General features: G+C 36.8%; 1 protein-coding gene across 1 annotated transcript in view; it reads left to right on the top strand.

Annotated features, from left to right (window-relative positions):
* Window positions 1–689: 689 nt before the first annotated feature.
* Window positions 690–12971, top strand: part of LOC139959165 (dynein heavy chain domain-containing protein 1-like) — a 91693-nt gene continuing 79411 nt past the window's right edge. The window contains exons 1-11 of the mRNA XM_071956764.1: window positions 690–782; window positions 1954–2272; window positions 3176–3254; window positions 5335–5436; window positions 6171–6320; window positions 7125–7212; window positions 7959–8026; window positions 9801–9917; window positions 10513–10665; window positions 11733–11905; window positions 12704–12862. Of these exons, the coding sequence (XP_071812865.1) occupies window positions 2007–2272; window positions 3176–3254; window positions 5335–5436; window positions 6171–6320; window positions 7125–7212; window positions 7959–8026; window positions 9801–9917; window positions 10513–10665; window positions 11733–11905; window positions 12704–12862 (1355 nt within the window). The 5' untranslated portion in view covers window positions 690–782; window positions 1954–2006. The remainder of the gene's footprint in view (window positions 783–1953; window positions 2273–3175; window positions 3255–5334; window positions 5437–6170; window positions 6321–7124; window positions 7213–7958; window positions 8027–9800; window positions 9918–10512; window positions 10666–11732; window positions 11906–12703; window positions 12863–12971) is intronic.

Here is a 12971-nt window from a genome sequence, read left to right as displayed (position 1 = left end):
ACATTAAAAAGAAGGTAATTATCTTACATAAGATTAAAGTTAAAATGATTGTGCAAATTTACGATCATCTAAAATATTCTTACTTATGCATTATGATGACATATACAGTCAATGCGATTCCTAATATATACGTGCAGCGATTTTTGAGGGCAAAAACAAAGACCCTTTAAACAGAAAGGACTCTCAAGCAATAAGCATGTGTTTCGATTGTACCTCTCGATTGTATCAGAGCCGTCTACACGGCGCTGTAGATTGTATCACGTGACCACCACCACTAATCAATCGTCTGTTTGTTTTGACTAGTTTACAAACATGGAACCGGATTCATAGGATTGAGTTTGGGAGGTAAGAGTTCGACCAATGTTCTGAGACGTAATTTTGCTAAATTTGCACGAGGCTGCTCATCATATCCTCTACTATCTGTCAAGTGATACGAAACACGAGCAGTTTGTTGTTCTTGAAAGATTGCACCAGTTTCGAGCTCAGCAGGTCTCTTTAGATTTAAATCTAGCTAGCGCCAGCTATTTATATCAAACATGATCCGATATTTGTTGTCATTTTCTGGAGTTAAAAAAATACATTATTTTTGTCACGCACCATAAGAGAAATAACGGGGAAAAATTCAAAGTAAATTACGGAGACTAAATATTTATATTTGAGAGGTATCAATTACATAATTGAGTTTTTGTTAATTGGTTCAAAAGTGATGCTGATAAGTCACTGAAACAGCTTTCCTAGCAACCAGTATTGGCGAAAATTATCTTGTTGACAAAGGACTGAATGTAATGGGTTATGTTGGTTTTAAAACGACAGTTCAATTTAACTTGCTTGTATCTTTAACCTATCACTTTCTTCAAATCTCAACATATTTTCGTATGTTATTTGTAGATACCTCAGGGAACAGTTTCAAAATAAACTCGGTCTAGCCTAACGCATATGAATTACGGGCTAGGCTAACGTAGGTCTATCACTCTGTACGGCAGACACGCTAGTGTACGGTAACTTTGAGTAACTTCGCGTATTGTGTAATAAAATATAGGCTATGTAGCCTAGGCCTACAGTGAAAAGGAACACCAATTTGTATTCTGAGGCACTTTCACCCATTTAGGCTAGATTTACAAGAGAAGTTAAATTTAATACATGCTTGAAGTCAGGGACATATTTCCTTGCTTCCACTCTTCTGACTCTGACACAAGAATGTGTAATAAAATTCTGGCCTAACGTAAAAGGTCAAACTTAAGTTGCCACTTCAAAATTTTAATATCCTATTTAAGCATACAGAAGTTGTTTCTTCTGTCAGCATTGGCACAGACATACTTAGGCCTCCTAGCCTATAATTTTTAGGGAAAAGTTGAAATACAAATTCTTCAAATGTGGTGTGAGACAGTCTTAAAGTTAAACTGTTGAGTCACCATTTTCAAAAAGTGGCCCTGGTGACTTATGCCGTAGCAGTCATAGAATATATATGGAGAACATTTTATTTTCGGTGCCAAAGTCATAAAGTCACCAGCCCAAGTAAAACTGATTGCAATGTTTTCATGGATATTGTTAGATGTATTGTACAACTACAAGTAACAATAGAAACTGATCAGTTTAACTAGCTTCAGAATAATCCCAGTAATTTGCAAATGTCTTCATATTTGCAAAAGTATAGAGAGGTTGGCTGAAAGGACTTTAATCTTATTTTGTTTGTGCAAGCTAATAATTTGGAATCTCTATTTTCTACACAGTAATTTTGAAGGTTTTCTGGTGCATTGTTGTTGTGGACAAAACTTCCTTGTGAGCTAGGTTTCTGGGAAGACTATACCTTATTCTGGCATTTAATATTGAGAACCTAAGGTTTCATGTGTGCAGAAAATATCCGGCATGTTTATTAAACAAACAACTTTAGTCATTTGGAATATCCCTTTTTATTCAATTTAGATTTCTCTTGTTCCCCCATCATTCTCTAAGGAAAAAGAAAGAAACAAGAATGGACTGAAATAGTAAAATACAATTCTTAAGAAATGGCATCGGTGCAGTCACCAACTTCCCAGGATCATAAGCCTCCTTCGAAAGTATCCCAGTTCGCAAAACGACCGCCCCACACCCCTCGAGGAGAACTAGATGAAGGGGGCATCAGTTCTGCAGAAGCGGCTTCTTTGTGGGCTATTGCTACCAGAAGAAATTTAGATTTGTGTCTGGAAGCAGAACTTCCACTGCGACCTGACGATCTAGATAAGTTCATCAAGGAGGTCGCTGCTGTTTTTATTGCAGCTCTTCAGCGGGACAGGTACGTATCGTATCGTTAAACTAACAGCATCATTCTCATGCAGCTGGTTGCATGTACAATGTGAACTTTACCACCCTCATCCCATATTTAAGCAAGCGAAAAATTTGTCTGTCACACTTTTGCGTCAGTGTCTCAACAGACATATGGAGATTTTTTCATTACCTTTTATGAAAACAGTACTTTTCAATATAAGTAGGCTATATCAATAGTACCCTAGACTGAAAACACTTTCATGGCAAATTAAGTAACTGTACTACAAGCCTGTAAAGTTTCCTGTCAAAAGAAGTTACTTGAGCTTAACAACAATTATGTTGATTTCTCACATACAGTGTCACAACAGATTTGCCTATATGTATCTCTATGTCCACAACATTTCAAACCAAATATTCAACAGTTCAAAAACTGATATTAGAACTTTGGGCAATTTCATGGCAGATTGCAGTTGACAGTTGTGTATGTAACAGTGTCCGATTCCGTTTCCCGCCAAGAAATGTTACTCGAGATCAATTAGAAACGTTTGTCGTTTATTTTCTTTGCATTTAATGTCATGTACAACAGCAGATGTCTGATATCTCTGGACTGCCCAGTCTAGACTTAAATACTGCAACACTGCCATACAGTAGTCTGTCATGAAATACGCCCTCTTTTACATGTGAAACCTGCAGTACACTCTCGTTGGTTTGGTGTGGCTTACATTTCAAAAACCACCCAGTTCTTGATCGGAGTGACACTGTAACGATTTTGTTTATTGGCGTGCTTTGATTTTAAGTATATTTTGCTATCTCACTTTTACATCTACAATTGTTACTGATTTATTTGACTGTGATGTGGTGATGCCAATAACAATTTAGCTCAAATACAGTCGATCAATTATTCTTTAAATTTCTTCCTTCGAACATGAAGCATCAAGCAATGGCAGTACGTCAACGAAGTCTTGAAGGTACTCCAACCTTATGTCCATCTTTTGAGCCAAAATTCTCAGGTGAGATATGTTAAACAAAACCATTTACTGCACCAAAATAAAGAATTCAGTTCCATATGTATTTTATTTTGTCATTATTTTTAATACATGACTTATTTTATTTTAGACACCTCATTAGCAGCAAGGTTATGTACCGTTTGATTCCTCTTAAATGGTCTGCTATGGTCTGTACGTACATGTGTACACACCTGGGGGGGGGGAAGGGGGAGGGGTGTACATGCACACGGCTCTTTAGTGGAATTGCTGCAGCTTGAAAAGAGATTATCAGTTTGTAGCTGACTTCATCCACTTGGGACATCCTAGCTGCAAGGCAGAAATGATCCACCATACTCGATACTTTTGTGATCAATTGTCACCAAAACTCAAAAGGGGAAAAATCTATCCACAATGTATTCAATATTTTAAGGGTTAATTTGTCATTAATACTCAGATAGGGAACACTTTCGTCACGGCATCAGGAGTGGCTACGAAAAGTATGACACATTTCCATTGTCAATTCTCTAAATTTATCAGGAAAAGTTAAAGAATCGTAGATTGTAACCAAAATCTGATTATGTTTCTTAACTGTGCAAAGTTTTAAAATCTTTACTCATGTGATAAAAAAATTGCCTTTTGTAATTTTTGTTTTTGGTCAAAATTAACTCACTGGCCTATTATCCACTTAATTATGATTGAGTCAGAGGCCCAAGGGCGGCGGAACCAGGGGGGCACAGGGGGCACGTGCCCCCCCACTTTTCCTCAGGTTAAAAGTGTGCCCTTTTTCTACATAAAAATTGAGGTGTCTCAAGTTAGCAATTAGAGGCCAGGGAACCAGAATGAACCCTCGGGATTGGCCGTTTCCGGCCATCTGAGGGGTTTGTAAAACCAAAAATTTTCTTGTACGCTCCGCGCCAACCGATGGTGGCGCTCCGCTCAGATAGTCGTGCATACAACTTTGCAAATCCTGGCTACCCCCCTGACTTTTAATGAATTTCTGTGGGTCAAACTCAAAGGTATTGCGAATGGAAACAAATTGTTAAGGCATTAACCAGAAATAAACTCTAATTCGGAAGATTCCTACATTAGCAACTAGCATGATTTCACCTCATTTTGTCTCAAAAGAAAACTTGTTCCTTATTTCCCAATTTGCACATTGGTTATTGCAGTGCTATATGCATATTTTCCTTGAGGGGGGGGGGGGCGTTGATAGAGTGATGTGTATACGCAAATAAGATAATACAATAAGAAAATATAAAGGGTACTAAATATAAGGCTGCATCAGTCCAATCGAATTTCTGCAAAGTGCCCTTTGATGTCGGTGCCCCCCCAGATTAAAAGTGCTTCCGCCGCCCTTGCAGAGGCCATTCCTTTGTTCAACTTAAGCACCTGTGAAACAGGCTCCTTTGTTTAGATTAAGCAATTGTGAAACAGGTTCCTTGTTTAACTTCAGCACCTGTGAAACAGACAGTCGTATTTATAAATTGTTCGAAAGGTTCTAAATAAAGTATTGTATATTAAGCAGAAAGCTCTATAGGGTCTGATTAAATTCATTGGCATTATTTCCTCTTTGTTTATTAGATCAAGCAAGAACACAGTGTAGTGTTATCATAACAAATTACACATAATTACTTCCAATGAGTACTGCCCCAATTTGTTTTGTTCGTGTTAGCATTTGTACCAGAGTAACCCCTTTGGACTGAAGTGTTCACAGAGCCTGATATGCGATTGCGACAGATTAGCAGTAGTAAATAATAATATAAAAAAAATAATAAAATGAGAAAAATAATTCTTTACTTAGTCCACCAGACTTACAGAGATATTGGAGAATGAATTCTTCAAAGGTTTGCAAATAAAACCATTGGTCTTCAAATTCAAACTTTGTGGGACACAAACTATCTAAGGTGGAATGAACAGTTAGTCACTTGCTAATGAGGTGCAGCAAAACAGTGGTTACTGCATAAATCTCTTACATAACTTTGATTAAAGTTTATTCAATTATATGTAAATTTTACATGGTTTTGTCAGTTTTGCACATATCTAGTTGAACATTCATTTCTTTTATTCCTGTTATTTTTAAGCTTTTTATTGGCTTTTCTTGCAGTTAAAACATTACATTGAGAGAACTGGACATCACTTAAACAAGCTGGCAGATCAGGAACTTGCCGATGAAATTTTACAGTCAATAAACCATCTTTCTGCTGAGGTAATCTTCAAGTTGTTGTTTTAACATGTATAATTTTATTCTAAATCACCACTTCCTTTTTTATTTTTCAAAAAGCATATTTTTTATTTAAACGTTAGTGTCTTGTGTAGCTCAGGAAGTGCTACTAGGTGCCGGTGGGGAGTAGTTAACAATGATTGTTGTAACCAGGAAATTGATGAATGCAAGAAGGAGGTTTGGGGAGGGGAGGGAAGTCTCTGTGTACTGTCAGTTAAAATAAAGGCTCAATTTGCCAAATAGGTTCTTAAAATGCAAAAAGTGCAAATAATTGTCTTCAGGGGAGAGCTGGGTTTGAGAGTGGAAACACTAAATGTTCAGGCTCCCTTTCTCCCTTCCTTCCCCCTCCCTCCCCTCCCAACCCCTTCCTCCCATCCTCCCCCCTCCCTCCCTCTCTCTTCCTTCTCTCATTCCCTCTGGGTTTACAGTGTTTACTATAACTGGTCAGCCTGCTGTAGCCAAGAAACCCCATTCTTATTTGGGATCAAACTACATTTTATCATCAGTTTAAAAAAACAAAACATTGAAAACTTTTTTTTTGAGCTGGGTTTGAGAAATAAACTTTTCATCTCCCAAATGAAGTTTGCATTGATCAGCGTCTGGTCTCCATTCAAGACAACGAACGACTTAACATCTCTGCAGCAATTCTTCTGAAAAGGAAAGTTGGTTGTGTTTTAAGGTCTTGCTTATATTTTCACTGTGTTTTTTTTCATCAACAGAGCCTCAAAGGGGCAAAACCAACCAGAGGGGACGATCGCAATTATAGGACACCAATCCCATGTGGTAATGTCGATAAGAATTACAATGGACGAGCCGCAGTTTCATTCACCCTGCCAGATGGCTCACATCCTTACAGACCTCCAGAGAAGGTAAGTGTTGAGTTTTAATATTTTCGTTGGAGTGTAAGCATATTTCAGTTAAAAATGTATGGGATTATAATGTACAGTTGTAATAAAAACTATATGCTCTGAATACATTTAGTGAAGATATATACTTTTAACATGATTTGATGGGATTTTGGTAGCAAATCTTTCTTCCTAACTTTCAGAACCGATTTTGCATAATTTGTTATTTTTGGCTGTTTGAGGTACTAAGTGATAGTGTCAGAGATTAAATGGGCTCTTGAGCAGGTACAGGTGTACGTTTATTAAACTTGATAAAATAGGCCTCAAAATGTTTTCTTTAAACCTCTAATTTCTCAGAGCTTCTGGGGGCTTTTTGCCCTCTGGACCCCAACCAGGGCAATTGTCCCTGGACCCTACCAGGAGCCCTAAGCGCCCCTGGACCCCACCCGTATCTGTGACGCGCTGTGCGCTCTAACTGACGCCGAGGGCGTTAGTATAGTATCACCCAAAAACTTCAGTGGTTTTTTTACCCCAGGATCATTCCTGGTTTAAGCTTTCGACTTTTGATGCTGTTTGCTTACATCAATGAAATATAAAGAGTGATTGCTAGACCTATGTTAGTCTTGATTCTAGTCATGTACCTTCAGCCAAAGGTGGCAAAAGACCTATTGCTAAAACCATGCATACAAACTCATTCACCATTTTGCCCATAAAATTCCTTTTTTATAAACAATGGCCGCTTTTGTCAGTCACGTGACATGATTTTTGTTTGTTTGTTTGTTTGTTTTGAACTATTTGTGTTTTTGTTTCTACATCTGCTGTAAACAGTTCAGTGAATTAACGATTAAACCCAAGGGGATCTCGTTTGGAGATCTATCAGATGCCATGCCCGTCATCATCCACGAAACAGTGAAACGTAAGTATTGGGGAAGCTGCAATTTGAAATATGCACAATTCATCCCATTGTTGATACGGCCAAAAACAATACCAGTAACAGTAAATAAATTTTAATTTTTAATTTTAATTGTTAAATTTTAAATTTAAAAATATAAAAAGTTGAAATATTTAAAAAATTGAATTTTTGAATTTTAAAATTTTAAATATTTCAATTTTAAAATTTTAAATATTTAAAATTTTAAGTTTAAATTTTATTTTTATTTTTTCTGATTGCATAAAGTCTGAGGCATCCAGAATTATGCTAGCATACAAGAAGGAGGGGAGGGTTGGGTGGGGGGGGGGTTTTGGGGAAGAGGTGGGTTTGGGTATCAAGCCATGATAGGGTACCATAGGGTGGGTTTTCATACCACAGCAATCCACGGTTTTTCCCAACGAAAATGTTCCTCCATAAATGTCAAGACAAATCTAATTGGGATGAAGCTCTGTCAAAAGGTTGTATCCTATTTGGCAGATGATTAGGTTGTTATAAGACTTCGCAGTTGGTCCAGACTGGAATCGTAGCAAATATGGCCGATGGTCCTGCTTCATTTTTTCCCCCTTTTTCATTTTTTTTACTGTCTTCCTCATTTTTGGCTCTCTCAATATTCATTTCTTCGACTGTACATAATGTGTATTTATACATCCAGGAACAACATGTACTCTGCCTAGACCTCTTTTGTCTCGTATGACGTAGTGACAATTCCTCTCATTCGTGTCTCTTAACAGATGATGCCATCTGGAGTGAAGGACTTGGACTGACAGCAGCAGCTCTCAGTACTAAACTCCCTCCAACGGTAAAAACTTACTTTTTATGTCTACTTTAAAAACGATGAAAAAAGAAATAGGCATCGAGACTTCAGCGTTTTTTAATGCAACAATAAAACAATATAATACCATTTTGTGTGACTGTTAACACACAAAAAAAAAGAAAATATTCAAGATCGGATTTTACATATTAACATCAGTCTAATGAGAGCCAAAAGACAGCCGAAGCGATTCCAAACTGGCTAGCTTGGATCATTCGTAGTCGTAAAGTACCTACACACTGCATGACTCAATGTTCCGTGTTGCAAATGAAATGGGGTACTTTTGTTTTGTTTTATAGTGTTTATATGCAAAAATTAGCATATCATGACAGAAAGATATCACTTCATATTGATCTTCTCAGTTCATCTGTACAGCAGACAGGGGCACAACCCCCTTTTTTGTGCTATCGGGGGAGTGTTGTTGAACGGCTAAGATTTTATGTCATCTAGAGGAGTGGTGGAAGGGGAGAGGTGGCCCTCTCTTGTGAGAAATTTTGGTATTATAGAGGTGCTGCAAATGGGCTATTGGTGGGGAGGGGGCAAAGGGGCAAGTTGATTGGGAGAATAACCACCCACCCCCACCCCTACCCCCCAAAGGATACATGGTTGTGCCCCTGGCAGCAGATAGATAAAACACAAGCATGATGGATGGCTATTTCTAATTAATATGTCAACTATCAATTTTGTTGTTTTAGCTGTTTCCTCCCCCCAAACTCCCCCCCCCCCAACAAAAGGAAGAAGTTATTTTCCTTAAATAATCACTTGAGCATATCATGTTATAACATATAAACATAAGCTGAAACATGTATATTTCATCCAGTGATAATGTGAAGACCATATTTAAGTTTAACAATGTGTAGAATTTATATACATAAGCAAGCGCTGTATTGATCTGACACTATATGGAAGTACATGTCATAAAGAGCTTTTTCATAACTCACGTTTGCCGGCAACATCACACAAACGATTCGTCAGGCTCACAAGACCTTTGTTGAAGCAATTATTTCAAGTATTTTTGCGTCCGTGCTATGGATGACGTATTTCTTTGTGGCTGTTTAAATGTCAAGGTTATTATCAAGCAAACATGAAAAGCTTATTGCCTTGTTTTTAACTGAATCAAATCCATTCGTTATAGCATTGTTATCCTACCTAATGCAGTAATCCCCATATATTACATCTAATCAAAACTATAATCGTAAGGAAAAAAATCTATCTGTTGCAGAGATTTTGTTTTTAATATATTTTGTTATTGTTCTTAAATTATGTACCATCATGACACATCATTAGTTTTTTAATGGAAGGGATTTATTTCCAAAGCAGGAAACTTGATGAAATCTCAATCATCTTTTTACTGTCATAAATTCTTGACATAAATTGCAGGGGGGGGGGAGGGGGGGTCGTGGAATTTGACATTAAGTGGATTTTTCAGGAAGTCTCTCGTTGAAAGTGTAAGTGGAGGTTATTCATAATGTGTTTTTTTTCTCTTAAATATATATAAAGTAAATATGTTTGATGGAAAGTAGGATAAAGGTGAAAGTAGATATGAAAGGCTGCTTTTGTTTTTGACCTGATTTGATCACTTTTTTATGATTATGTTTTTGAAGCTACAGGTGTATTTTTACGAAAATGTTTGACCCAACAACTGCTGCTTGCAGCACCCCCTCCCCCAGGGTTGGAAAGGTAATTTAACAGTAAATATTGCTAGGTACGTTAAAACCATTTGCTTAACATTTGATTCCTTTTTTTTTCACCCCTGCCTCAGAAAAGTACAGTACCCTCTGAAGAATCTATAATACCGCCTCGTCAACCTGATACGACATTGACTAAAGATGGCGTAGATGACAAAACCAAAGTGAATACTAAGCCAACACAGGATAGTGTAAGTGTAAGAGGTTAAGTGATTTTGCCAGCATCGATGAACCATGCCAAAATTGTAATGAAGTTAGAGAGCAGGGTGACCAATTGGCTAAGGCGTCGGACTTGTGATCCAAGGATTGAGGGTTCGATTCCTGCCTAGTTCATTACGTTGTGTCCTTGTGACCCGTGAGATAAAATGTCAGGTGGGAGCTGTTTAGCTGTTACCATGTGGAGGGATTTGTCTCAATGCTTGACAGGTTATCTTTGACCACGGTAATACTGTGATGCACCTTGAGCACCGTTAGTGGTGGATATACCTGCGCTTTATAAATCATCAATATCATTATTATTATTATTATCTTGGAATAACTTGGAAGGCGGTCAGAATATTCCAGAAATTACCAATACTGATCACCTTCAAATATCGGTGAATAAAGTGAGTCGAATCTTCCATTATCAGTGAATAAAACCGCATAAAAATGGCTTCATTTTTATTTTGAAGCACCCTATCACTGATAATAGTCAAACCACACACTTTTAGCTTTAGCGATATCTTGTGCGTTGATCAGTAATACTTGTTTTTGTTTTTTGTCCCCCCCCCCCCTCACATATTGCAGGTATCCAGAGAACTTAAACCCATGACTGGTAAAGAAGTGGTTGAGCGGTTTGGTAAAGGCAGGCATTTAGGAAAAGCAAAGTTTGTTTACCTTAACAGATCCAAGACCAGACATTTTAGACCCTACGATCTCATTGAGGTTCCCCAACACAAGGTAATTATGCTTTGGGTTTTACAGTCCATGTTTCATATTTTCTAATACTTTCAAAAAATTTCCTTTGTAATCATTATGATAAAATTCATTGTAATTTTCTGTGAATTTACATCGTTAGGAATTTAAGTGACCACTTTACAAAGTAGATAAACAGTCGATTTTCTCTGCAACATGCTGTTTATCAATGCAAAAATATGTGATCATTATATACCATCATCTATGTTACATTAGTGTTGTCACTGAGTTTTAAGAAGTTTTGAAGAAAGTAGTTTCTTTTCAAACTAAGTATTTGACATATATCAGTGGTATTTCACATCAGATATACCAAGGTAAGGTAACCATATGTCCCGATTTTAACTAGACATATCCTCTTTGTTGTTGTTTTTTTTGTTTTTTGTTTTTTTGATCTTAAGCGAGCATCTGGGTGAATTTGCAGTATTTTTAGAAAATGTTGGGATTTTTCAGTATTTCCAAAAACTTTGTAATACATACAGTGAAAGGCATTCTTGATGGTAATTTGCCCATTATCTAGCTACTTGATTATAATCACAGAAAGGTAAATTTTAAATAGCAACAGTCCCCCCCCCCCCCTCAGATATTTTACCTGAATCTGTTGGCATTTCTGTTTAGGTACACCTATTAATTAACTTTCTTCCAAAAGGTTGTTAAATGTTTGTCCTTTCATGGGTATAATATATGGTTACTCTTAAGAAGGCCTAACCTAAGTTGCAAAGATAATCTTGGTATTTAAAAATTGGAACTGACCTTTAAACATTTCTTTTATCATCTGATCTTCTCTCAAGATTGAAAATTATTTTGAAAGAAATTATAACTTACATATATTTACCTTTTTCTTTGGTAAAATTTGTGATATATCCAATCCTAAAGCTTCTGTTTTGTTCTAGACAGAAAAATGTCTAAACTTGAATTTGTCATCATTAGCATTCAGAGAAAAAAAATTTGGTCTACATAATGAAAAGACTAGAATTTCTGTAGCTTACTTTGTATTACAGTTTTGTGTTATTCTGTTTAAAACACAAAAAGTTTTTTTTGGCCTTCATCTCCAGGCAAATCCAGATGAACATTGGATCGTGTCATGCTTTGGAATCATGCACAAGGTCAAGGGTCAACCATCGGAGAGTATGGCACTCTATGAATGGCACAGAGAAGCAGTTTTGTGGAGCGCTCTGATGAAAATACCATTTTACAAGTACTTTCTTGTGAGGAAAGCATTTCATAGGTATGATACCAAATACAAAACCACTAGTCTTTTCATTACTACTTACTTTTGATGACTAGAATACACAATCACTGTTTACATATAGAATCAAAGTCTGTTGGAACTTGATATCATGACCAAAAAATTATACGTTAGGATGCCATCGACTTGTGGATTAGTTTAACAGCTTTGTTCCTACGTTCATCTCACAGTATAATGGTGAACCTCTCCACCTTGCTTTGATGTCCAAATCCAAGAACAAAAGCACTGTTGTTAGTACAATTGCTTTGTCCTGTCCTACCCTTTACCAATAACCACCTCCTCCCAGTTGTTCACCTCTGTATGTCTTTCTCTTTTAAAAACAAATATAGCCTTTGAATCTAATGCATTGTTGACATTTTTGGTATGTGTCTTGAATAAAGAATTTTCTGTTTATTTGAAAAAGTAATTTTTTATGAGATTCAACCACTGTGCTTTGACTCTTGCTAGATATTAGGGTTGTCTAATAATCAGAGATGACAAAATAACAACCGAATACTAATTATCCTTCGTGGTCGCCCCCAAAGGAGAACCATAGATATTATCATTAAGAGTAAAAGCACTCAGTGAGTCCTTCCAGTCTTACTGGAAAACCAATTTATTTTTCTTTTGTTCAATTTGGAAAAACTTCAGGTTGTCCAAGGGATAACTTTCAAAAATTCTTCAAACACATCTACCCCCCCCCCCCCCCCCGCCCCTCCTCCCCCGGTATTGATCAATCATCGTCTGAGATTAATTGAAGAATTTTTATTATCTATATTCTTATATTAAACTTTACAGATGGAGAGCTAACCAGAAGTTCAATGATTTTAGTAATACCAGACAGAGATTGGAGTCTAGACTCCTGCCAGCCGTTCCGAGATTCGGTACGTCTCTGCTTCAGATATCAAAGCTACTACAAGAACTGCAGCTCCTGAAGCTATTACCTCTGGAACCAAAGTAAGTTAGGATGTTAATCTAATACTAGTTAAAACCAAACTAAAGTCATCATTAGGTATAATTTCTTATATAAGTATATAATATAATTTCTTACATATAATTTCTTATA

This window comes from Apostichopus japonicus, chromosome 18 (genome assembly GCF_037975245.1).
Source record: "Apostichopus japonicus isolate 1M-3 chromosome 18, ASM3797524v1, whole genome shotgun sequence".
Classification (NCBI taxonomy): Eukaryota; Metazoa; Echinodermata; class Holothuroidea; order Aspidochirotida; family Stichopodidae; genus Apostichopus; species Apostichopus japonicus.
The sequence above is the reverse complement of the archived record's forward strand: the minus strand, read 5'-3'. Positions and strand labels throughout refer to the sequence as shown.